The sequence below is a fragment of the Mastigoproctus giganteus genome, chromosome 10 (genome assembly GCF_048544385.1).
Source record: "Mastigoproctus giganteus isolate SK-2022 chromosome 10, ASM4854438v1, whole genome shotgun sequence".
NCBI classification, from domain to species: Eukaryota; Metazoa; Arthropoda; class Arachnida; order Uropygi; family Thelyphonidae; genus Mastigoproctus; species Mastigoproctus giganteus.
In genome coordinates, this window is record NC_143584.1 from 210,626,327 (window position 1) to 210,654,185 (window position 27,859).

The 27,859-nt window shown below is 38.7% G+C and overlaps 1 protein-coding gene across 5 annotated transcripts in view; it reads right to left on the reverse strand.

Moving 5' to 3' along the window:
* Positions 1–27,859, reverse strand: part of LOC150079841 (tumor protein p53-inducible protein 11-like) — a 176,447-nt gene that overhangs the window by 57,689 nt on the left and 90,899 nt on the right. The window contains exon 1 of one of the 5 annotated variants that reach the window (XM_090382795.1): positions 9,812–9,907. The exons of 1 other annotated variant lie outside the window; for it this stretch is intronic. Coding sequence is in view for 2 of the 4 variants with exons in the window: in XM_090382798.1 (XP_090238924.1) it covers positions 9,812–9,876 (65 nt within the window). In the remaining 2 variants the exon portion in view is untranslated. Of the gene's footprint in view, positions 1–9,622; positions 9,741–9,811; positions 9,908–27,859 lie in introns of those variants that run through there. 3 more of the 5 variants (XM_090382798.1, XM_090382796.1, XM_090382800.1) reach the window with 3 other exon arrangements.

Sequence of the window (27,859 nt, forward strand, 5' to 3'; positions counted from 1 at the left end):
TTCCCTCTTCTGTATATTATGTATTTCGTATTATTATTCGGGATGTACTTCAAAGAGAGCACGTGCCGTCAATAATTTTTTTATAAAATTTCTCGCAGAGTAGTAGTCACATTCTTTTAGTCTCCCTCTCTCTCATTCTTTCAGCCTCACCCTTTCTCTCTTTCAGCCTCACCCTTTCTCTCTTTCAGTCTTTCTCATTCAGTTAGTCTCTCTCTCTTATCCATTTAGTCTCTCCCTCATTCAGTTAGTCTCTCTCTCTCTCACACATTCTTTTCGCTCTCTCTCTCTCTCTCTCTCTCTCTCTCTCTCTCTCTCTCTCTCTCTCTCTCTCTCTCTCTCTCTCTCTCATTCTTTCTCTCTCTCTCTCCTTCTTTTCGCTCTCTCCCTCTCATTCTTTCTCTCTCTCTCTCTCTCTCTCTCTCTCTCTCTCTCTCTCTCTCTCTCTCTCTCATTCTTTTCGCTCTCTCCCTCTTTCATTCTTTCTCTCTATATCTCTCTCTCATTCTCTCTATATCTCTCTCTCATTCTCTCTATATCTCTCTTTCATTCTTTCTCTCTCTATCTCGTTTTCCTCTTCCTTTCTCTCATTCTTTTTCCCTCTTCCTTTCTCTCTTTCATTCTTTCAGTGTCTCTCTCTGTATCCTTCTCTCCACCTCTCTCATTCTTTCAATCTCTCTCTCTCTGTCTATTTTTATCTCTTTCTTTCAGTTATTCTCTCTCTCTCTCTCTCTCAATCTCTCTATGTATCTCTCACACTCAAACTCATTTTTTCGACCTTTCTGACTATTTTTCTTTCTCTCTCTCGTTCCTACAGTCTTTTCTCTCCCTCTATCTCCATTTACTCATTCATTCTACAGTCTATCTCATTCTTTCAGTCTCTATCTCATTTTTTCAGGCTTTATGGCTCTCTCTCTCTCTCTCTCTTTCAATCTTTCTGGTTATATGTTTTTTATTCTTTCAGTCTCTTTCTATGCTCTCATTATTTACTTCTTTCTTTATCTCATTCTTTACTTCTTTATCTCTTTCTTTCTTTCTCTCATTCTTTACTTCTTTCTTTATCTCTCTCTCTCTCTTTCAATCTTCTGATTATATGTTTTTTATTCTTTCAGTCTCTTTCTATGCTCTCATTATTTACTTCTTTCTTTATCACATTCTTTACTTCTTTATCTCTTTCTTTCTCTCATTCTTTACTTCTTTCTTTATCTCTCTCTCAAACTTTCTGGTTATATGTTTTTTATTCTTTCAGTCTCTTTCTACGCTCTCATTATTTACTTCTTTCTTTATCTCTCTCATTCTTTACTTCTTTCTTTATCTCTCTCTCTCTCTCTCTTTCTCTTTCTCTCATTCTTTCTCTCTCTCTCTCTCTCTCTCTCTCTCTCTCTCGCTTTCATTCTTTCAATCTCTCTATGTATCTCTCACACTCAAACTCAGTTTTTTCAATCTTTCTGACTATTTTTCTCTCTCTCTCATTCCTACAGTCTTTCTCTCCCTCTATCTCAATTACTCATTCATTCTACGGTCTCTCTCCCTCTATCTCATTCTTTCAGTCTCAATCTCTCTCTCTCTCTCTCTCTCTCTCTCTCTCTCTCTCTCTCATCTCTCTCTCTCTCTCTCTCTCTCTCTCTCTCTCTCGCTTTCATTCTTTCAATCTCTCTATGTATCTCTCACGCTCAAACTCAGTTTTTTCAATCTTTCTGACTATTTTTCTCTCTCTCATTCCTACAGTCTTTCTCTCCCTCTATCTCAATTTACTCATTCATTCTACGGTCTCTCTCCCTCTATCTCATTCTTTCAGTCTCAATCTCTTTCTCATTTTTTCAGTCTCTCCCTTTACCTCATTCTTTCACTCTTTATGGCTCTCTCTCTCTCTCTCTCTCTCGTTCTTTCAGTCCCCTCTCTCTCTCATTATTTCAGTCTTCCTTCTCTTCCTCTCCCCCTTTTGTCACCTTAAAGGAAACAGAGTGGGGAAAAGCGACAACAATGAAATCGATTCTTTTTCAAGTAAATAAATGAAACAGAAAAAAAAATGAAAGTGAAAAAAAATCATAAAAATAGTTGAACACAATGAGAAGGAAATCGTATGTTTCTTGAAGTGTGCAAAAACATGCACCGCTTTATACGCACACCAATCAGTAATTGCGACCTTGTTTAGACCGCCTTCGTTCTTTAATTAAAAGTAGTAATTCGCCCATTACGTTCAGTGGCCAGCTGTACGCATGTAAATGTGTTTGTGTTCGCAATGACTGTACGCATGTACAAATAAATTGTTACTGAAAAAGGGGGTAAACTCTATCATCGGTTATACGTTGTGTTGTTTGCATCAAAAAGACCAATTCTGAGAGTAATATGCCTTGTGAATCGTATCTGTATACTGTGCGTTCTAAAGGTTGGCTCATCTGCTTTGAGGAAAATATAAACCAACAGTGCTTCAGTGAAGGAAACCTTAAGACATCTGCCCAACTTTGTTTAACTGAGCAACTCAAAACCCTTAGCACTTTCCGGACTCTTTTTCACCTGTGCGTTGCACAAATCTGTCACAAGGTGTCGCTGCAGTTACCGCAACAATTCTAAATAGGCAATCATTTCAATCGAAACGCATCACTGGAGTTGATTGCCATTCTTTAAACTCTCCTAACGAGTGTACAAATGGTGTAAATCCTCAACTCCTTTATTCCATTCATTTTACAGTATCTTTGATTACTTCCTTATCGCTGTTGTTGCCATGACGACTTCCGTGCTCGGTTTACTCTTTGCCATTCAATAAAAACAACGGATTAAAGTCCCTAAAGAGTACCAAGTGTCCTCATCTCATGCATCGGTAATATTTTCAATCTTCGCTAGTGCATTGAACACCGTGTCCTCTCCTGATCATGTGACCAATTCCGAGTTGTCGCCAAGAAAAAGCATTTCGCGTCTTCTATTAAGTGCTCTTTCTGTCCCCTTAATCTTTCTTTTCAAACGATATTATTGTTATGGCTGGTAGTTTCTATAAAATATCTAGCGATGAAAATCTTCAAGTCTTTCCTATTAAAAACAAGTTATTTAATGTACGCACATTTGAGGCGCGTTCGATTTTTGTCTTAAATTAATTGAATTTTTTTTCTTTTTTTTTTGTACGTGAAAAGTAAACAGCTAATGATCTTGTTACTAATAAAATACCAACTGATTTCACATACCTGAACGTTTTATAATAGTACTTACTTCCCCCTATACTTTTAATGAAATCTGAAATTAAACAGGTCAACATTTTTGTAATGCACTTTACTTATTTCTTCCAGGATTTTAATAGCAACTGAAAGGTAATGCCTATTTCAAGTTTTTTTCTGAGATTAATATAATAAGCAAATAGTAATAATTCATGATTTATATACTGTATTTAGTAAACTGATAACAAAAAATGAGCTCATCAAAAAGCAACCACTGGGCAAACCGAGAACATTTGTTTTCTGTACATCCATCTTACTGTCCACTCAATTCTTCAATTTTAGAAGAATAAACGTCTTTAATAAGTTAAAATTCCGCACATATTACATGGATCTTCTGTGTTTTATTTACAGCAAATAGCAACACGTACCTCAGTCGTAGACGCAGTCAACATTTTTATAATGTACTTTACTTATTTCCCCCAGGTTTAGTACAATAAAAACGTTTAATAAAATTAAAAATTCTATACATATTTCACGATTTTCTATGATTTAACTAAAACAAATAGCAATACATACTTCAGATCGTAGTATGCAGTCAACACTTTTGCAATATACTTTACTTATTTCCTCCTGGAAAATTACACATATTTCATGTTTCTTCTATTAATATATTTGATAATTGAGAGCTATTAAGTGCTATTATATCTATTATATAATAAGCAAATATATTAATATAATAAGCAAATAGTAATAATCCATGATTTATATATATTTAGAAAACTGATAACAAAAGAGGAGCTCATCAAAAAGCAACCACATATGCGCGAACCGAGAGCATTTCTTTTCTGCGTATCTACCATACTGCTCACTCAATCAGCACATGACAATAAACAAAATCCAAAGCTTCAGCTACAATATACTGTATATCTATAGCCTATTCGATATGTATGAAAATAAAAAGAAATAATTATCAAATTTCTACTCTTACGATTTTAATGAAATTTGGGACGGCTCAACAAATATTTTTAGGAGAGTAAAATATAAAATTTCATGAAAATCTGTACATTGAGAGTTGAGCTGTTGCATGCGGACGGATGGACAGACAGACGAAGTGATATTCGATATATGAAAATAAAAGAAATAATAATTGTCGAATTTGTATTCCTACGATTTTAATGAAATCTGGGAGGGCTGGACAAATAATTCTTGGAGAGCTAAATATAAAATTTCATGATAATCTGTACACTGGGAGTTGAGTTGTTGCATGTAGACCGATGAAGTGATATTCGATATATGAAAATAAAATAAATAATAATTATAGAAATTCTGAAATTCGTACGATTTGAATGAAATCCGGGAGGGCTCGACAAATCTTTCTAGGAGAGTAAATATAAAATTTTATGAAAGTCCGTACACTGGGAGTTGAGTTGTTGCGTGCGGACGGATGGACAGACAGACGAAGTGATATTCGATATATGAAAATAAAATAAATAGTTGTCAGATTTCTGTTCGTACGATTTTAATGAAATCCCTGGCTTGTTGTTTTGGCGCATTATAGCCTCAGCTGATAATGCGCCAATAAAAACCAAGCAAAACCTAGCTTGTAGCAGTTAAGGGTATTGTGCACATATCCTTGTGTATGCAATAAAGAGTTCTTCTTCTTCTTCTTAAATTTGGAACGACTCGACAAATCTTTCTAGTAGAGCTAAATATAAAATTTCATGAAAATTAGTAGACTGGGAGTTAAGTTGTTGCATGTGGACGGATAGACGGACAAAGTGAAAACAATAGGCGCTTTATTGGGCTCTAACTAATTTCACGAAAAAAAAATTAAGGCTAATTCTTAATTTCGTGTAAAAAAAAATATCGTTTTTTTTTTTTTTAAATCAAAAGCAGAATAAATTGGCAAGAGGTCTGCGATTTTTTGATTGATTTATATCTGTCCCGCTGCCATTTTCGAATTTTTTGCGCCAACCTGTTGCTCGGATCAAATTTCAATTAAGAACTTTCGCTTTCAGCTGTTACCCATCCAAGAAAAGTCTACATATATTCGAATTCTTCTTAATTAACATCCAACTTGAGTCACGTCTCGACATCTTAAGAAGAAACGATAAAAACGCATTTTCATTTTTCCCATAAAAAAGAAATCTAATTAAATCGAGACTCAGATCACAAATGTGTTTTTAAATTTGCATCCAGGATTTATAGTTAATAAAATGGAAATACGATTGAAAAGAATGTGCTCATTTTTCTTAAATGCGTTTTCATAATTTAAGTTTTAGGAAGTTCTAGCATGTGACAGTGAGGTACGAAGTGTACTCAATGGAATAAATCTGTTCCGGAACATACATACACTGTCCCACCAAAATATTAGAAAAGCAAGTAAACGAATATATAGGTTCGCGAATGGATACAAATCCGAGGACTACGGAGGAAGTTATGGGGCAGTTAAGGAACAGTAGCTTTTTACCCCCCCCCCAATAAGAACGCAGTCTTCAGCGTAATAAAGCACTTAATTTTTCATGTACAAACCCATTTCGACTTAAGCTGGTCACATTTAGAAGAATCCACGTTGTTTGCAGCACGCAACAGTGAGGAACGTGATGTACTCCTATTTCAACATGCTGAATTCACTGGAATGAATCTGTTCTAGAGTCCCTGTCCTATCGTATATTAGAAAAGAAATTACACGAATATATAGTTTCTCGACTAGATACAAATCCGAGGACCAAGGAGGAAATAATGGGGTAGTTAACAAATAGTAGCTTTTTTTTATCAACCCCCCATACGAAGACAATCCTTAACGTGATAAAGCACAACATTTTTCATGTACAAACCCATTTCTACTTACGCTGGCCATATTTAGACGAATCCACGTTGTTCACAGCACGCAACACTGAGGTGCGAAGTATACTCAATGGAATAAATCTATTCCAGAACATATACTGTCCTACCAAAATATTAGAAAAGCAATTACAGGCATGTATAGGTTCTCGATTGGATACAAATACGAGGAATACGGAGGAAATTATGGGGGTAGTTAGTTAGTTAGTTATTTGATTTTTAGGAGCATTAGCAACTAAGGCCATATTGCTCCGGGATATGCGGTGGTCATTCCCTGACCTTTCCGCATACTCCGTATTTGGTGGTGACGGGCTCGAACCCCGGTCTAATCATGGGGGTAGTTAAGGGAAAGAATCTTCCTTCTGTTATGGGGTAGTTAACAAATAGTAGCTTTTTTTATCAACCCCCCATACGAAGGCAATCCTTGACGTGATAAAGCGCAAAATTTTTCATATACAAATCCATTTCGACTTACGTTGGCCACATTTGAGCGAATCCACGTTGTTCACAGCACGCAACGCTGAGGTACCAGGTGTACTCAATGGAATGTTGTTTGTTATTTGGTTTTTAGGAGCATTAGCAACTAAGGCCATATTGCTCCGGGAATATGCGGTGGTCATTCCCTGACCTTTCCGCATCCTCCGTATTTGGTGGTCACGGGCTCAAACCCCGGTCTAATCAAGAAGCGTGTGCTACGCACTGCTGCTCCTTCCCACCTGGCTACGGAGGCGCTAACTCAATGGAATAAATTAGTTCAATAACATACACTGTCCTACCAAAATATCAGAAAAGCAATTACACGAATATATAAGGTTCTCGATTGGATACAAATCCTAGAACTGCAGAGGAAGTTATGGGGGTAGTTAAGGAAGCGAATCTTCCTTCTGCTATAGAGGTAGTTAAAGAAGAGTAACTTTTTTACCATCCAGCCCCCATAAGAACGCAGTCTTCGACGTAATAAAGCACTTAATTTTTGTGTACAAACCCATTTCGACTTACGCTGGCTACATTTAGACGAATCCACGTTGTTCACAGCACGCAACAGTGAGGTACGAGGTGTACTCAATGGAATAAATCTGTTCAAGAACATACACTGTCCTATCAAAATATTAGAAGAACAGTCACACGAATATTGAATACAAAAACGACTACGGAGGAAATTATGGGAATAGTTAAGGAAGTGAATCTTCCTGCTATTTCATTTGCTAGTATTCGAATTGCTTTTAAACCAACGCATGCGCAATTCGCTGGTTTTTGAATCCAATAGAGAAAACCTGTATATGTTAAAAAATTCACGGTTCGACGCATCATTAGACGAATAAGCTCTTGGTTGTAAATACAATGGACGCCTATTGTGAGCGAACGCAATAGAAGCATTTTTTTTTTTTTTTTTTTTTGCCAGGGGAGAAGTTGAGGGATGCTGGAAATTTGCATGCTGGCTGAATGAATCATTAAACTGACTTTCTTCTCATCACGACGCTTTTACTTGAGGAGGCAGTTTTAATTTTCGTGGCTATCAACTGTTAATTAAAACGGGCAATTTGCGACAATCCGTCACCCGGGGAGGCCTTTAATAAAAGAGTGCGGAATAAAAACTTGTCATCGTACTTGACGGAGACTGAATATGTTCAAGTGGTACCGAGTGAGGCGTCTAATTACGTAGTGCGAGGTACTTTTCTGCAAGGTGGTATGAGATAAAGAGAGAGAGAAGAGGGGGATAGCGTGAAAGATGGCAAATTTCAACGGACAGCATTTCACAGAGTAGGATTTAAGTTAACACAAATGCGACACCCATGGGGGGGGACTGTCCTCACAACAATGCACCCAGATGAAATCCGCCCTCAACGTTCTGGAAATATGCAAATGATGCGGTACACCAGCTGCTCAACATAATAAGAGACAGTCACATTTATTCTCTGGTCCAGCTGTTCGGTAAGTAGCAATCGGAATGATGAGTGCACCTTTTTAACAGTGGCGTTGCTATGCACATTTGCGAGATAAGAAGGGTTTAATGTATTATTAGGACGAAGGGAGGCGCGCGTGACAAGCTCTACAACCCCGTGATTTATTGTGAGTCACGTATTTAATCTGCTGTCTAAAGACAACTTCCAATTTATTCCACCCGCTCTTTTTGCGTAGACTCTCTTCTCTCTCTCTTTCTTGCACTCCTATCCTTCATTCGTTCTGTCTTTCTTGCATTCTCTCTCTCTCTCTCTCTCTCTCTCTCTCTCTCTCCTTCATTCTTTCTTTCTCTCATTCGAAGATTCAAACCTATACTGCTTTAATTATGTTCATTTCTGATTTCGAATTGGGTACATAATGGAGTCAAACGTCTCGTGGTATTTTCTCACCACCTCTTCAGTGAAAGCTGTCTTTGCAATATCACCGCCACAAAAGATCACTTAGCTCACAAGAACTTATTACTGTCTTCATTCTTTCTCGCTCTCTCTCTGTCTATATGTCCTTCATTCTTTCTTTATCTATCCTTCATTCATTCCCTTTCTGTCTAGCATCTATCATTCTCTCTCTTCTCTGCCATTCTCTCTCTGTCCATCCTTTATCTCTCTCTTTCTATCCTTCTCTCTCTCTCTCTCTCTCTCTCTCGCACTCTCCATCCTTAAGGCTTTTTTCTCTCCTTCATTCTTTCTCTCTTTCTATCCTTAAGTCTTTTTCTCTCTTCATTCTTTTTCTCTTTCCATCCTTAAGTCTTTTTCTCTCTTCTTCATTCTTTTTCTCTTTCTATCCTTAAGTCTTTCTCTCTCTATCCTTCATTCCTACGCTCGCGCTCTCTCTCTCTCTCTATATATATATATATATCCTTAAGTCTCTCTCTCTCTCCATCCTTAAGTCTTTCTCTCTGTATCCTTCATTCTTTCTCTGTCTTCCTTGCACTTTCTTACTTCATTCTCTCTCTCTCTCTGCCTTTCTTGCACTTTCTTCCTTCGTTCTCTCTCTCTCTCTCTCTCTCTCTCCATCCTTAAGTCTTTCTGTATTCTTCATTCTTTCTCTGTCTTTCTTGCAATCTCTTCTCTCTCTCTCTCTCTCTCTCTCTCTTTCTCTCTCTCTCTCTCTCTCATTCTCTCTCTCTGTCTTTCTTGCACTCTCTATCCTTCATTGTTTCTCTCTCTATCTTTGTTTCATTCTATCCTTCATTCCTTCTCTTCCCCTCTCTTTTTTTTTTCTTTTCCCTGCATCCTCTATCCTCCATTTTTTTCTGTCTCTCTTTTTCTCCCTCTACCCTTCATCTTCCCTCGCTCTTTTCACTTCATTTATATCTCTCGTTCTCTCTGCCTGCCTTTCTTTCTTTCTTTCTTTTTCCCTTTCTTCCATCATTCATATATCTTCAGCTTGGTGTAACAAGTCGGTACTACACATTTTACACGAAGTAATAAGGGCACAGACTCGACCGATGGCGAACCGGGGGGAGGGTTAAGCCGGCATACTGTTGCATCTATTTCATTTCACTACGATTTACGTAGTGTGCCGTAATACTACGATGTAACGACCATTCGACGAAAAATGATTCAAATCGTCTGCATATCATTAGTCCTATGTGCATGCTACGAACCTCTGACAACAACAACAACAACAACCCCAGCAGCATTCACACGGGTACCGTAACAATCACTTACTTTCGCATTCAAATGTTCACACCCTTCTTCTTTTGGCCACAAAAAAGTCCGTCACGTCAGAAAGCAGCCGTCAGACGCAAGAGCACAACGCTAACAGAGCGAGGAAAGCGGGTAACCATCCACGCACGCACACACACACACACACACACACACACACACCACAAAAAAGAACACACGAAGCCATCTCACCTGTAGGAGTCCCAAACTTGTGCGTTCTCATCGACCAGCAACAACCCCAGCACGTTCCACGACATCCACACGCCAATCCCATACTGAAGCGAAGAGAATGTGCGCAACTCTCACCATATCGCGAACAGGGGAAGGTCAGATGATGCTGTCGCCATGGTAACAACCTATGTACTATAACCCAGACGGAGACCCGCGAACTGCTAAGGACCGAGTACAGGTTTGGGTTGGGTTGGGATAGAACAAGTGCTACCGATGATCACACCGGGGTGCAGAAGGGGAGGGGGGGTGTTCCAGACAGCGACTGGCATTCCTGACCTCATCCCCGTGTTCACTTATAACAGGCTTTCAGTCTCACCATGAGGTTCGGTTCGCTTTCTCGTTAACGCACATAAAACCTTTTTTATGGTCACCATTTTTCTCGTCTATCTACTCGTAATAACACGATATGCAGTTTTCTGTTCTGTCTATCATTAAATGTAGGGAGCGAAGTATCCCAATAGACAGTACCCGGATCCTTCAAGAATGAGACTGCGCTCAACCGCTAATTAAAACACTCTCAGGAGCTGTTTCTATTTATAGTTGTCGGATTATTGCACATATTTTGCGCTGTAAATAGAACAAACCTAAAATTTGAATTAGAAGTCATGATATTAGTAAAATCACCTTAAAATCAATCTTAATCTTAACTCGCTCTTATATTTGATCTTAAAAATAAAAAATAAAAATCTTTATTTAATTATAAATTAAATTTTAATAAAAAAATAAAGATTAAGAATATTTTATAAATAAAATAATCTTAATTTTAACTCGCTCTTATATTTTTTTCTTAAAAATTAATAAATAAATAAATCTTTATTTTTTTAATAAATAAAATTTTAATAACCAATGAAGATTAAGAATATTTTATAAATAAAATAATCTTAATCTTAACTCGTTCTTATATTTTAGAAAATAGCCTTAACTAGCTCTTATATTTGATTTTAAAATTAATATTAATCTTAACTCGTTCTTATATTTTATAAATTAATCTTAATCTTAACTCGTTCTTATATTTTATAAATTAATCTTAATCTTAACTCGCTCTTATATTTTATAAATAAAGTAATCTTAATTTTAACTCGCTCTTATATTTGATTTTGAAAATTAGCCTTAATCTTAATTCGCTCTTACGCTTTATCTTAGAATTAAGATCAAATTTTAACTCATTCTCATAATTCGCCTTCATCTCAACTCGTTTTTAAAAACCTTTACCGCGCACTTGAAAAAATATAACATTAGCAGGCGCTATGTTCGCCTTTTTTTTACCATTTTTTTCTTGGAATAAAGGCATGAAATAATTGAAAATTATCCGATTTTTGAAGCCACCTTTATTTTCAATCTGTTATGAACACAACTGTAAAAAATTCAATTTTTAAGCGAGTTAGCAACTTGATTCGTAATGGATGGATTTTAATGAATGTTATATTTATCTTGTTAGACACATGTGCAAAGTAATCCACATTTCATTAAAATCAGACTAAATAGAAATCCAGCCTTATTATTTCTTTGTCCGTATATCCGTCCACATGTAATAACTCGACTCTCAGTAGATTGAAATTTTTATATTTGCCCCCAATTTATTAAGCCTACCTCAAATTTCATTAAAATCACACCAATAGAAACACAGCAATTATTATTATTATTTTATTATTAATGTGAGGTTTTTGTTTATATTTATTGATGACGCTGATTTGGCATGTAGATCCTACTATAAAGCCTTTACAAAAAAATATTCTGTCTATTTAAAATTTCTCCTTTACCTTTATTATACTTCTTCTTGTTATACTCCTTCGTGGTTGTTATATCCACATGGATAGGAAACAATCTGATGCACTTAACTTACAAGTAGAGATATAGCTTTCGATGGAATATGATTTTAACTGAGTCGGTCACCAGACACTGTTCCCCCATTTTATCCAGCCTTTTCAAAGAAAGGGCTCTGATGTAACTTGATTCCGTTATGTGATACAATTGTCGCTCGTACAGCGTCTGATTGGCTCGTTTCTGCACAACCGGAAAGCTACAAAATGGCAAAAGAGACGCTTATTGTATCGTCTGCTTTGCTTGAAGCAGACGTATTTGTTTTTTTTTTTTTTTTTCTGGATCTTTCTTTTTTCGATAATAACTATAAATTTCATTAAAATGTATATATAAACAAATAAGTAAACAATAATAATAATAAAAATCCATCGTCGTCTGCTCCGTTAAAATGTAGCAGAATGTTGCTTTTCTGTTCGCCATCTTTCCCCTGCCCCTCGCGAATAAACCGCTCGTCGATACCAGCGAGTGCATTATACAGGTATCAAGCATTTTCCTTCGCAGATATTTATAAGGGGATGTTATTCAATCAATAATACATTACTAGCTGGCCTTACGCCTTCAGTTTAATCCCCAGTTTATGGTTCTCCTGTTTACGGTTTAATACGGTTTCTCCTAACTGACTTTGCCATTTTTATATTCTGACTGATGATGACAGGAGAGTATCTCCTAACAAAGAAAATGCATCTGCTTTCGAATTGCGGTTACGCACGGAGCGAAGAAAATATTTTCTCGTAACTCGGACAAGATCGGGAACAAACAGACGGCAATAAAACAGAGGACATGCATGGAATCGCTTGAAAAGCTGCAAAGGGCAAAAGGCATCGGCTCTCAATCAGCTATGGGGTTTCGTATGACCAGAAACGTAATAGGAAATGGTACTTGGTCCCTTCACCCCAGTTCCATCTACACACATACGGGAACAAATGAAAGAATTTTCGAAGATTGGCACCGTGCCAAGAAGCATACCAGTTTATTAAACGTTGGCCTTGGTTGATTCTGTGATAAACAGAGACAAGCTGAGAGGTTCTATGAAAGGACTGACAATCGAAAGTGCTCTATAGCTTTCGATTGCGAGTAATTATATTTTATAAATATAATACAAATATATTTTTTAAAGTTATAATTTTATTACATTTATATTTATTTATATTTTCTATTTATATTTATTTCTATTTTCAAAGTTTTTATTTTAACTTGTGGATCCATCTAAATATCTTTTTCTTCGTTTTTAATGTAGGCTATGGAAATACACTGCCCTACCATCAATATCCGGACACCCCTCCATGGATGGGACAGGTCCTATGTATGCAACACGTCACAGAACTTGCTATAAATATGCACACTGGGTTTCGAACAGACAATTGCAAAAGTGGGCATGCAAGATGACACGTTAAACAGAATTACCTCAACAGTTCAACAGAATTGATCACCTCAACAAATGCTAGACGCCGATTAACATAGCTTAAGGAGCGCGAATCTTGGACTGTAGAGCAGTGGAAAACAGTCCTTTGGGCAGACGAGTCGAGGTTCGCACTCTACCAATCTGATGGCCGTTCTTGGGTGTGGCGAATGCCAGGGGAACAGTTCCTTCCTGATTGCATCCCCCCAACAATGAAATTTGGTGGAGGCAGTGTCATGGTATGCGGCTCCTTTCATGATCTGGCTTGGGCCCATTAGTCGTTATCGACAAAACCATGAATGCTGTGCAATACCACAACAACCTGGACAATTATGGACTTCCAACATTATGGCAATACTTCGGGGATGGCCCATACCTGTATCAGCAAGACAACGCGCTGATACAGGTATACTGCTGGGGTCGTAACAGAATGGTTTGAGGAAATGGGTGTGGAAAAGTTGGATTGGCCAGCCCAGAGTGCTGATCTGAACCATATCGAGCATCTTTGGGATGTATTGGATCGTCGGATATGTGCACGTCGAGATCGCCCAAAGAACAAGACCGAACTGGTGGCTGCGTTAAAGGCCGAGTGGAGGAACATATCACCTGACATTAGCATTAGCATTAGCATTAGTAGAGGCATATGATGCAAGAAAGCAAGCTTATTCAGCATCAGCCAAAAAAAAAAAAAAAAAAAAAACCCTCTCCCATTTCACCCCTCCGTTCGTTCAAAATACCTGTCCAGTTGAGCTTTAAATTTGTTTAGGCTATCAACTTCAACAACAAGTGATGGAAGTCGGTTCCACCAACCAACCACCCGCTGGCGAAAGGCAAATTTCCGCACATCTATCCGACATCCGTCCTTCCTCAATTTGAATTTATGCCCTCTGAGGTGATTATTCTGAGAAAGATGAAGAATCCCATTGGCATTGAGCATGCTCAAACCATTCAAAGCCTTATACACCTCTATCAGATCACCTCGCCGGTGCCTAGTCTCCAGACTCTGTAATTTGCAAAACTTAAGCCTTTCTTCGTAAGAGCAACCCTTTGTTCCATTTACTAATCTTGTTGCCCTTCTCTGTACCCGTTCCAGCAGCTCTACATCCTTCTTGAAATGAGGCCTCCAGACCTGTATACAGTACTCAAGATGTGGCCTAACCATTGCCTTATACAAGGGAATAATCACCTCCTTATCCCTGCTAGAAAAATTCCTGTATATCATTGACAAGACACCATGAGCTACTCTTGCAGCTCATCTGCACTGCTCAGAGAACTTCATATCTGCCTGCACAATTACCCCCAGGTCCTTTTCATTCTCCACCACTGTCAGTGTAGTACCGCAGAGTTGATACATTGCTCTGGGGTTACTGTTACCCATATGTAGTACTTTACATTTGTCAATGTTAAACTTCATTTGCCACCTCTCAGCCCATCTGTTCAACCTTTCCAGATCCTGTTGCAGCAGCATAGCGTCAGTAGTGTCCTTAACGACCCTGCCAACCTTTGTATCATCTGCAAACTTAGACATTAAACTTGATATCCCATCATCAATATCATTCATAAACACCGAAAACAACAATAGACCCAACACTGAACCTTGAGGAACTCCACTAATAACATTAGTCCACGTTGAGCAGTGTCCATTGATTACCACTCTCTGTCTTCTGCCACTCAACCATCCCCTTATCCATAGCAGCAATTTGCCTCCAATGCCACACTGCTCCAATTTGTGCAGCAGTCTTCCATGTGCAACAGTATCAAAAGCCTTTCTAAGATCCAAATATATAATATCAAAGTTATTCCCTGCATCCAGTTCTTTTGTGACTACATCATAGTATCCAATCAAATTGGTCAGGCAAGACCTGCCCTTAACAAAACCATGCTGCGTCTGAGCTATAACTGAATTCTTGTCTAGATGATCCTGCAGTGCTTCTTTAACCAGTGCCTCCATTAATTTACCTGGAACAGAAGTTAAACTAACAGGTCTATAATTACTTGTGTCAGCCTTTGATCCTCCTTTGTGAATTGGGGTTACATTTGCACATCTCCAGTCTATGGGTACCTCCCCTGAGTCCAAAGAAGCTCTCATAATTATGGCTAGGGGTTTGCATACTTCCTTTGCTGCCTCCTTTAATATAACTGGATAGATCCCATCCACCCCAGGTGCCTTTTTTATGTTTATCCTCAACAATCTCTCCTCCACTTTCCTCTCAGTTATTACAAAATCATCCAGCTCACTGCCAATGTTTACTTTACCTACATCATTCTCCTTCCTGAATAACTCCTCATGCGTGAATGTAGATGCAAAATACTCGTTTAGATTGTTAGCCACCTGAGCAGGATCCTCAACTGTTGAACCATCAATATCCAGTGGACCAATCTGATTCATCCCTTTCCTTCTCGAGTTCAAGTATGTAAAGAACTCCTTTCTGTTTTTCTTTGCATCCTTTGCCAAGGATTTTTCGTAGTCTGCCTTTGCCTGCCTAATCTCCTTTGTGACTTGGTTACAGACCAACTTATATCTATCATAGGCTTCCATGTCACCCATTAATTTGTATGTATCCCATGCATTTTTCTTCTCTGCCACATGTCTCATTAGTCCATCTGACAACCATTTAGGCCTAAACCTTGAACAATATTTCTTAGTTGGTATGTAAAGCCTGGTAGCCACCAAGATTAGTTCCTTGAATGCTTCCCATTTTGAGTTTGCTGTTGGTAACATCATCAGTTGGTCCCACTGTATAGAATTTAAATACTGTCTCAGACCATCATAGTCGCCTTTACGAAAACAAAAACCCTTCCCTTTACCTCTGATGGTAGTTACCTCCTTGAGTAAATCCCACTTCAACACACTGTGATCACTGCCACCTAGTGGTTCATTTATCTGCAGGTTCTTAATGCATGAAGAATCACTACTGATAATCAGATCAAGAGTATTGCTCCCTCTTGTTGCCTCACGAACATGCTGATGTAGAAAACAATCATCCAATAAATCCACAAAAGCCTTGCTAGTGTGCGAGTGACCAACCCACAAATTCCAGTCAATATCTGGGAAATTAAAATCCCCCATTATAAGACTCTCTGATTTACTGGCCCACTCTATTTCCCTGTACAATATATTATTATACTCATCAGAGTCATTAGGCCTATAGCACACTCCTACTCTCAATTTTGATTTCCCTATGCTTGTGTCACACCAAACTGACTCGACACTGCCCTGTCCATCGATGTCAACTGGCTTCACTTCCTTTGACTTTATGTGTTTCTTAATTAATAGCATAACCCCTCCTCCCCTCCTGTCCTGTCTATCCTTTCTATATACATTGTATTCCCCAAATTCCAGTTCCGCATTACTTATATCTGTGTGACACCACGTCTCTGATATCCCAACAATATCTGCCTTGGATGTTTTGAGCAATACCTCAAATTCATCAAATTTATTTACCAAACTCCTAGCATTGGTGTACACGCAGGTATACATGCACCTGTTTCTATTCTTAGCTACCCTAACACAACCCATGTGTTTACTTGTAACGCAATGACTACCAGCAGTCTCTGAAATATCCTGCATCTTGTTTTTCAGACTTCTGCTCATTTGAATAGAAGCAGTGCAAGAATCACTTCCACCTCTGCCAATGGCTACTGTTAATCTATTAGTCCTTGTATAAAAAGCTGGTTGAGAGTATGTCGCGAAGATTGAATTTTGTGCTGAAAGGTTTCAGCACAAAATATTAAATGACTGGATATTAATGGTGGGGCAGTGTATATCTTGGAGTTCAGTACATGTCCTCAGTCCTCGTGGGTAGCACAGTTGGTGAAATCACCATCATCCCCCACACCAAACGGAAAAGACCTGCGTTTGAGCCCCGTCGACGGCGAGAGGAATTTTTATGGGCCTTTTTCACAACGTGGCTGAGTTAGTCGGTCTCAGGCGAGGATAGCCGGTTTTTTCTTCCGGAAACTCGGTCTTTCGTCCAGCAAACAGCAAATAGACATCAGAACACATGCATTTTTACAGAAAGCATGCACGGAGCAATATGGCATTAGTCGCTGATGCTGCTAAAACACTATTACAGCAACATGTCCTCCATTTTCAGAACAAGAAGGATATATCTGAAAAAAATTCTTTTTTTTCATTTTTGAAAAAAACATTTATAAGCTTCCTTAAGATTGTCATCACTTTAAAATCAATGCTCACGCAGGTGTTCTTTCAGATTTCTGAAGAGAAAGCAATCACTGTGGGCCAAGTGTGAACTATAGGGAAGGCGGAATAATTCTTTGAATACGCAATCTCTCAGAGCAATAATTGCTTATGGGATTTGTGAACATTGCCAAGAAGAAGCAACGTACTTCATGCCAATTTTCCTCTTCTCTCTTCCTTTATGGCCCACCTTATGTTTTTGAGAACAGTGACATAGACATCTATAGTGATTGTTTTCTTATGTGGCGTGTAGTCTACCAAAAGAATTTCTTCCATATTACAAAAGACAGTAGCAATAATCTTCGTAGTGGAGGTTGAGTCCCGAATTGTTGGGCGGTAGTGATCTATGGTGTTCCCATTTCATGGATTCCTGTTTTGTTTCGTGATCTCATTGATCTCCCACACCAAACTGAAACAGATCCCCCATACCTGTACAGAAACAGTTAAGGACTCAAAAAAATGACCATTCTTGGCACCCACCTCTTCGATTTTTGGGGGCATTTCTGGAGTTATCACTTCTGTCAGTCGTCCCGAGTAAAGATCATCTTCTTTGGATTCCAGACCCCATTTAAACGGCTTAGAGCAAAATTTTATTTGGAATTCAGAAGGGGAGCGTGATGCCGCCCCTTCTGAATTTTTTTGTAATCCATTCCTTGGTCCATTTTGGGCCATTCCTTGTTGTTGGGTTTAGGCGCATCAGCGACTTATCTATGTCTGTACAAACTTGTATTCAGACATAACGTTTCTGGAATAATGTGTTCACTGGACGATTTTCATGTTGCGCAGGCTGAAAAACCTGAATAATACACGGGATGGAAGGACTCCCATTCCCTCTGCTTGTGATCGGCTAACTACAGCCTCGATTGAAAAGGACTTTATAAATTCCTCAAGTCTGTGACGGGATCCAAACCCAGTCCTCTCTAAATTAGTGACAAGTGGCGAAACATTTATATTGTTAAGGAGTACTTCGATCACTCCTTGTTAAAAATTTTATGATATTTCGCTAATCCAATTTCGTGATTTCCGTGTTTTCTTTTCTACTGGATACTTTAAATATCTTCTGTTCTTCATTACTTGAATTGAGCTAGATTTAAAGTAAGATACAGACATTTAAATATATAAGAAATCTACAGTTTTTAATATGTCAAGCATATTTATAATCAAGGCTGCCGTGGTATTGCACTAATTTCAAACAGATACCCTCTCAAAAGATAACTGGGCGTTTCTTTAAAAGACGAGATTGCTATATAACAATCTATTTCAGGATTAACTGTTCTCTCATTACACAGCAGGTGGTATCTAATTACAACACACAGCCCTTGTCTTCTCTTGTTGTTGTTGTAGGCGTATCAGCGAGTTAGACCATATTGCGCCGTATATATTATGTCTGTAAATTGCATGTGTACTGTGGTCGAGTTGCCCATTTTCTAGATGAAAAACCCGAGTTTTCGGGAAAAAAATTATGCAACCCTCTCCTGAGACCAACTAATCAGTCACGCTGTGAAAAATGCCCATAACAGTTCCTCGCGTCATTGACGGGATTCCAACCAGGGACTTTTCCATCAGATGTGGGGAGATGGTACCTATAGGCACTGTGCTACCACGAGGACAACACAGATAAAACAGTTGTAAAAAAGTTGTTCAACTTAGTGCCTAGTATTGCATTAATTTCTAAAGCTATATATCAGGGCAACTTATTACAAATACGACTTTGTTCTGCGGTAAGAATTAAAGCTATGGCAATGCAATTATCAATGCAATTTAAACCCTGCTGGCAGCAAAAACAGATGAAAGAACAAGTTAGTCCTACAAACACCTTATGCGAAGAGGGGGGGAGGCGTTGCTAAGTTTTTAGCCCAATATAGATCGCAAAGATTTTGTGAAAGGCAATACGAGTTGCCAATCTGTACTGTGACCCTTCTTGTGTGTTCACATAAAATTTCAGATTCTCAACCATAATCTTCTCCTTTACAGAGGGCGTTGAAGTGTGGAATGTGAATGAACATGGCGACTGTTGAGAGAATCAAGCATCGTGCAGTCAATGAGTACCTTTATTTGAAGAGAATGTCGCCAAAAGAAATCCATGCAGACATTAAGGGAATCTTGTCCCCCCCGGTTGCAGAATTTAATCGTGGGCGAGACAGCGTTGAAGATGCATCCCGCAATAGGAGGCATGTTACCTGAAAATATGTATGCCATTCATGACCTGATCATGCAAGACAGGAGAATAACGTTGAAGCACACTGAGACAACATTCAACATCTTCCATGAGCGAACTCACGATATTATGGTGAATGTTTTAGAAATTAAAAAAAGTTTCTTCGAAGGGCCCACCAAAGATTTTTCCAAACAAATGGATGCAGATCAGAAGCGGTAAAAAGTGAAGTACTGTCATGAGTTTTAAAGCTAATGAAGCTCGGTTTTGTGGCGGTATGTCACTATGGACGAGACATGAGTGCATCACTTCGACTCTGAAACAAAAGAACAATAGAAAGAGTGGCAGCAGCCCTCTTTTCCTCTTCCTTAAAGTTTCGAATGCAGAAGTCGGCTGGAAAAGTCATGATGTCCGTATTTTGGGATGTAGAAATTGTGATAATGGTTGATTTCCTGGAACGAGTTAATAAAATTAGCTCGTTCGTTATTCTAACCTACTGAGACATTTCATTCGTAAAAGTAATGTTGCATCAAGACAATGCACAAGCACAGACACATCGTTTGCGACTGTGGATTAGAACTATTACAGCATCCGTCCTACACACCGGATTTGGCTCCATCGGACTATTTTCTATATTCAAATCTCAAAAAGGATTTGAAATGACAGAATTTAGACAGTAACAACGTTGTGATGGATGAAGTTAACAACTGGCTTGAGTCAAATCTTCTAAATTTTATTTTAGCGGATTACGAAAGCCAGTGGATCTTGCCATAAAGTGTATTGACTTAGGGGGAGGGGAGATGATGTTGAAAAATAAATAGGTTTCCATTATTCTTTCCATGAGAGGCTATAAACTTTTAAAATTTCACTCATAATTTATCTGGGCCATTTAGCTTTAATATAGTTAGGAAACGACGTTACGTGGTGATTTTCCATGTAATTTATCTCTTTAAATAACCACTGAATAAATAACTCAGGTGGTATAATAGCAGTTCTTTAGAGAGATAATTTCATTTAGCTGTATTATAACTTTGAATTTCACTCTTTTAGTGCTCTTTCTTAATCAGTAAATTTCGTAACTAACGCGAACTTCTCTTGCGAATTACACATGTCGCTAGTAACAGAGAACTCGCGTGATCTGGCAACCAGTTTAACGTCACTTTAGGAAAGCTATGGGCAAAGATAAAATGAAAATACCCAGTGTGAGTACAGCTGGAAATGTGTATGCTATGCTTCATTAAACAGATGCTTAATCTCTTTCATAAACAGCGAATTACTGACATGCACAAACATTAGATTTTATTTTTTGTCGTCATTATAACTAGTCATAGAGCTTGTTAAATGCATGACTAAAGTAGGGAGAAAAACAACAAGTAGCTTAAGGTTTCCACTGTCTACTCAGGCTATAGAAGAGAAGGCTGGGCTGCGTCGCCTATTTTTCCCCTCTGCTACAGTTGTAATGGAAGATAAAAGGAACCTTAGAGAATTTTGTTACTACATACGAGAAATTAGTATTAGATACACGGCTAGACAAAATTAACAGAACAAAATGTTTTTCATGAATATTTTATTGTGAACAGTGTCTGCGGCAACACTGTTCACAATAAAATAGGAGTCCCGGTTTAGCCTAAAAGCAATTTCTAGGCATTATTTCAGGTGGAGACAACGAGGAATGTGGCACCATCCCTCCAACATCAGAGAAAGAGGCACTTACGGTAAAGGCGGTGTTTTAGTGTGGAGCAGAATAATGATCAATGGCCGCAGCCCTCTTCATGTTTTGATAGGGATACAGATCCTGGAACCCTATGTGCGACTTTTTAGGAGTGCGGTTGTCCCAGATTTCCTTTTCATGCACAACGCCACTGCATATAGAGCTCAAGTGGTGGAGGAATATCTTGAAACTAAAGAAACTAAAGATAAAGGATACAAGGACTAATAGATTAACAATAGCCACCGGCAGACGTGAAAGGGATTCTTGCACTGCTTCTATTGGAATGAGCCGCAGCCTGGAAAATAAGATATTTCAGAGACTGCTGGGAATCACTGGGGTACAAGTAAACACATGGGTTGTGTTAGGGTAGCTAAGAAAAAGAACAGGTGCATGTATACTTGCGTGTACACCAATGCTAGGAGTTTAGTAAATAAATTTGAGGTATTGCTCAAAACATCAAAGGCAGATATTGTGGGGATTTCCGAGACGTGGTGTCACACAGATATAAGGAATGCAGAACTGGAATTTGGGGAGTACAATGTCTACAGAAGGGATAGACAGGGTAGGAAGGGAGGAGGGGTTATGCTATTAGTTAAGAAATACATAAAATCCAAGGAAGTGAAGCCAGTCGACATTGCCGGACAGTGCAGTGTCGAGTCAGTTTGGTGTGACATAAGCATTGGGAGATCAAAATTGAGAGTAGGAGTGTGCTATAGGCCTAATGACTCTGATGAGTATAATAAGAAACTGTACAGAGAAATAGAGTGGGCCAGTAAATCAGAGAGTCTTATTATGGGGGATTTTAATTTCCCAGATATTGACTGGAATTTGGGGGCTGGTCACTCACACACTAGCAAGGCTTTTGTGGATTTATTGGATGATTGTTTTCTACATCAGCATGTTCAGGAGGCAACTAGAGGGAGTAATACTCTTGATTTGATTATCAGTAGTGATTCTTCATGCATTAAGAATCTGCAGGTAAATGAACCACTAGGTGGCAGTGATCACAGTGTGCTGAAGTGGGATTTACTCAAAGAGGTAACTACCATTAGGGGTAAAGGGAGGGTTATTGCTTTCGTAAAGGCGACTACGATGGTCTGAGACAGTATTTAAATTCTATACAGTGGGACCAACTGATGATGTTACCAACAGCAAATTCAAAATGGGAAGCATTCAAAGAACTTATCTTGGAAGCTACTAGGCTTTACATACCAACTAAGAAATATTGTTCAAGGTTCAGGCCTAAGTGGATGCCAGATGAACGATGGAGACATATGGCAGAGAAGAAAAATGCATGGGATACATACAAATTAACACGTGACACAGAAGCCTATGATAGATACAAGTTGATCTGTAACCAAGTTACAAAGGAGGTTAGGCAGGCAAAGGCAGATTATGCCTTTCTGGCAAGGGATGCAAAAAAAAAAAAAAAAAAACAGCAAAGAGTTCTTTACTTATGTAAACTCTAGAAGGAAGGGGATGAATCAGATTGGTCCACTTGATATCGATGGGTCAACTGTTGATGATCCTGCTCAGGTAGCTAACAAACTAAATGAATATTTTGCATCGACATTCACACATGAGGAGTTATTCAGGGAGGGGAATGCCAGAGGTGTATTCAACTCTGGCAGTAAGCTAGAGAATCTTGTAATAACCGAAAGTAAAGTGGAGGAGAAATTGTTGAAGATAAATACAAGAAAGGCACCTGGGGTAGATGGCATCTATCCAGTTATATTAAAGGAGGCCGCAAAGGAAGTAAGCAAACGCTTAGCCATAATTATGAGAGCTTCCTTGGACTCAGGGGAAATACCCATGGACTGGAGATGTGCAAATGTGACCCCAATTCACAAAGGAGGATCAAAGGCTGACACAAGTAATTATAGACCTGTTAGTTTAACTTCTGTTCCAGGAAAATTAATGGGGGCACTAGTTAAAGAAGCACTGCAGGATCACTTAGACAAGACTTCAGTTATAGCTCGGACACAGCATGGTTTTGTTAAGGGGAAGACTTGCCTGACCAATTTGATTGGATACTATGATGCAGTCACAAAGAAACTGGATGCATGGAATAACTTTGATATTATATACTTGGATCTTAGAAAGGCTTTTGATACTGTTGCACATGGAAGACTGCTGCACAAATTGGAGCAGTGTGGCATTGGAGGAAAATTGCTGTTATGGATAAAGGGGTGGTTGAGAGGGAGAAGACAGAGAGTGGTAATCAATGGACACTGCTCATCGTAGACTAATGTTATTAGTGGAGTCCCTCAGGGTTCAGTATTGGGTCCATTATTGTTTTCTGTATTTATAAATGATATTGATGATGTATATCAAGCTTAATGTCCAAGTTTGCAGACGATGCGAAAGTAGGCAGGGTTGTCAAGGACACTACTGACACTATGCTACTGCAACAGGATCTGGAAAGGTTGGGCAGATGGGCTGAGAGGTGGCAATGAAGTTTAACATTGACAAATGTAAAGTACTACATATGGGAAACAGCAACCCCAGAGCAACGTATCAACTCTGTGGTACAACACTGACAGTGGTAGAGAATGAAAGGGACCTGGGGGTAGTTGTGCAGGCAGATATGAAGTTTTCTGACCAGTGCAGACGGACTGCAAGAGTAGCTCATGGTGTATTGTCGATGATATATAGGAATTTTTCTAGCAAGGATAAGGAGGTGATTATTCCCTTGTATAAGGCAATGGTCAGGCCACACTTGGAGTACTGTATACAGGTCTGGAGGCCTCATTTCAAGAAGGATGTAGGGATGCTGGAACGAGTACAGAGAAGGGCAACAAGATTGGTGAATGGAACAAAGGGGTGCTCTTACGAAGAAAGGCTTAAGTTTTGCAAATTACAGTGTCTGGAGACTAGGCACCAGCGAGGTGATCTGATTGAGGTGTATAAAGCCTTGAATGGTTTGAGAATGCTCAATGCTGATGGGATTCTTCCTCTTGCTCAGAAAAATCACCTGAGAGGGCATAAATTCAAATTGAGGAAAGACAGATGTAGGATAGACGTGAGGAAATTTGCCTTTAGCCAGCGGATGGTTGGTTGGTGGAACAGACTTCCATCCCTTGTCGTGGAAGTTGATAGCCTAAATAAGTTTAAGGCTCTGCTGGACTGGTATTTCGAACGAACAGAGGGGTGAAGTGGAAGTGGTTATTTTTTATTTATTTATTTTTATTTTATTTATTTATTATTTTTTTTTTTTTGGCTGATGCTGCATAAGCTTGCTTTCTTGCATGAAATGCCTCTACTAATGCTAATGCTAATATCCAACGAGTACCGTGACCAGCACGATCACCAAACTTAAATCTGAACGAACACGTGTGGGACGCCCTTGGGCGTCGCATTCCAAGCCGACATTCCAAGCTAACTTCTCGGTTATATGGTGAGCTGAGGTATGCATTGGTGGAAGAATGGGATTTACTGCCACAGAATCTTATAGACACCCTTATATCGAGCATAGTTCACCGCTGTCAGGCTTGATTAGCCGTTGGAGGGAATCACACGCCGTACTGGTGTCATATGAGCATATTTTCGAGCATTTTGTATCGACTTCTGTAATGTGCCCGTTTTGGTAATTCTTATAGAATCCCTATAAATGTCCCTTATACCTATCCGAAGTTCCTCACTGTCTCCTTATTTCATCGTTATTCTATAGTACACCACCATACCAAATTATTTTGTCCCTCTTCATCGCAAGCTGCACGAGTTACAGCACGTTTTCTACGTGTTCTGTTCATTTTGTCGAGCAATGTGTGTAAGCGCAAGGAAGCCACAGGCTGCACTGGCCAAAAAAAAAAAAAAAAAAGTTATGTGCTTTCCTCATGTAGGTAGCTCTCCAGTTGATCTTTGAATTTCTTTAAGCTGCCAGCCTCAACCACCTGCGAAGACAAATTGTTCCAGCAATCAACGACTCGCTAGCTAAAAGTAAACTTCATACAATCTACTCTTAAACTTCTTCACCTCTAATTTGACTTTTTGGCCCCTAGTTCTGGAATTCTTTATAACAGTGAAAATTCCGCCTTCATTAATTTTACTAACCCTTCTCAGAGCCTTATAAACTCAATCAGGTCCCCCTTTAAGATGACCCGCTGCCAAACTCTGTAGTCCACATATTCGAAATCTTACCTCGTACGGTTGCCCTTTTGCCGATCTCAATGCGAGTTCTCCATCTTTGGACCCTTTCAAGAAGCTCAATGTCTTTTTGTCCGATGAAGTCTTCATAATTGGACACGACCAAATGTGCTATTACAACTGCCTTGTACAATGGGATTATGACCCCCCCCCATCTCTATAGGATATTATTCAATTAATCATCGATAGGACACCATGGACACGATTTTATTTTCTTAACCATTGCTTAAATATTTTTTCTTTGAAGCACATCCATTGACTATATTTTATCTTTATACTTTTTCATTTGTTGACATTTAACAAATTGAAGTGTTGTTTACATTTTAACACGTACTATCTTTTGGATAAATTATAAACCATATATATATATATTTTTTTTTTTAATGCAGCCAGTTGCAATTTTTTGCAACTGTCTACTGCCGGCGACAATTTTAATCCAGTCCTCCTTGCCATTATTTTTGTAATAATAGTTTCTGTTGAATGTAAAAAAATTTTTCATTTCTTTATACTCCATTTCCAGTTCCTTTTGTTTGGCATTCCTTTAGATTAACCTTTCTTTCTTTCCTTTTTTGTTCATTACTATTTTTCTTTCATTATTCTGAGTAAGTGTAATGGAAAACTTCGTCGTTTTTATATTATTCCAAATTACAAAGCAACTGACTGAGAACGGCAGCAATCTCTTCTTTAGAAATCAGTCTTTATTCATTAATTCAAAACCTTTTCGAAATGCACAAAGAATAACTCTAGCAAAAGTTCATTTCGAACTTCTTATGTGAGAATCCTCATCAATATCTCGCCGTCCATGGTTGATTCAACAAACTGCCGGTTGTCAAAGCATTGAATAATAGCTACCCCTCTTTCACGGGTATTCTCTATGGAGACAGCTCGATATTTTTCTGAAAGCTAAGAGATTTGTTGCAAGACTCTTCAGCAGCTCTAAGGTACTCCAGTGCTGAAAAATATGTAGAAAGAAGTGAAAATAATAAAATATAAAACGAAAACACAACGTACACACACACACACACAAAAAAAAACCCACTTTGCCTTTATTTGCTGATTATTAGCAACTGCGTGGTGAATGCTATTTCAACTGCACCCGAATTCAGCACATAACATCACGTGACTTCTGTGCGAGTTGCCAAAATACATAATTATGCCATTAATGTAAACTTCGTTAATGATAAATATATACACACACAGCCAAAAAAATTAGAAACCTTTTTCAATTGGAGTCAACAGATAAACGTATGGTATACAAATATTTTTTTATCACGAGTTCCTTGGTATTAAATATATACTATACGCTTTCCTGGGGCTTCTTAGTTGGTCCCATTAGCCCTCGTAGATAGCACAAGGGGTATAATCATCGTCCTTCCCACACCGGATAGATGCCCTCATGGGTAACACAGTTGGTAAAATCGCCGTCTTCCCCACACCGGGTGGAAAAGACCTCAGTTCGAGTCGCGTTGCTGAGGGTAACAAGGTTTTTTCTCCCGGAAAATCGGGTTTTTCGTCCAGCAAAACAGAAAATCTACCACAAAACACAGTATATACGGAGCAATATTGCCTTAGTCGCTGATGCTCCTGAAACCCTACAACAACAACATCGGGCAGATAAGACATGCGTTCGAATCCCGTCAATGATGTCATGAATTTTTATGGATAATTTTTACAACGTGGCTGAGTTGGTCGGACTCAAGAGAGGGTGTCATTAATTTTTTTCTCCCGGAAACTCGAGTTTTTCGTCCAGCAAAATAGAAAATCAACCATCCACAGAACGATCCGATTATGGGGAGGAAGGTGATTATACCAACTGTGCTACCCACAGTTGACAGGTGGTTCTTCCGATTTTCTGGTATTATTGCTGAAGCACGTTTAGTAGGAGCCATAATTCAGAAAACAAACGAAATTGGCGATGTATCGAAAGCAACCATCTCAACAGTATACAAAACTAAAGAAAAAAAATGCAAATCTAAAAGAAATGCGGCTTAAAGTGCAAGAACAAGGCTGAAGGAATCTAAAGCGAACTGAGTCACAATAAAAGGTTCAGCGGGCAGCAAATGATTCAAAGACCCAATTAGGCAAGGAAAGACACATTTCCATAAAGATATGGGAGGAGTTGAAGAATCTAAGATTTGGTAGCCTATACGGAAGCCACTTCGTTCTATAAAAAGTCAAAAATTCTACCGGAGTGGTTCTGCCAACGCCAAAACTGCACTTCAGAACATTGGAAAAAGATCATGATGGTCTGACGAGTCTCGATTTACATTTTTTTGCACCAATATAAGTTGAAATTGTGGCGTGAACATTATGAAGCCATACATTAAAAATTTGCAGATAAAGGAACCACTAGATGGCAGTGATCACAGTGTACTGATGTGGGATTTACTTAAAGATATAATTACCATCAGGGGTAAAGGAAAGGGTTTCTGTTTCCCTAAAGGTGAGTACAGTGGTCTCAGACAGTTTCTAAATTCTGTACGGTGGGATCAACTGACGATGTTACCAACAGTAAATTCTAAGTGGGAAGCATTCAAGGAATTAATCGTGGATGCTACTAAAAGTTTCTTCCTATT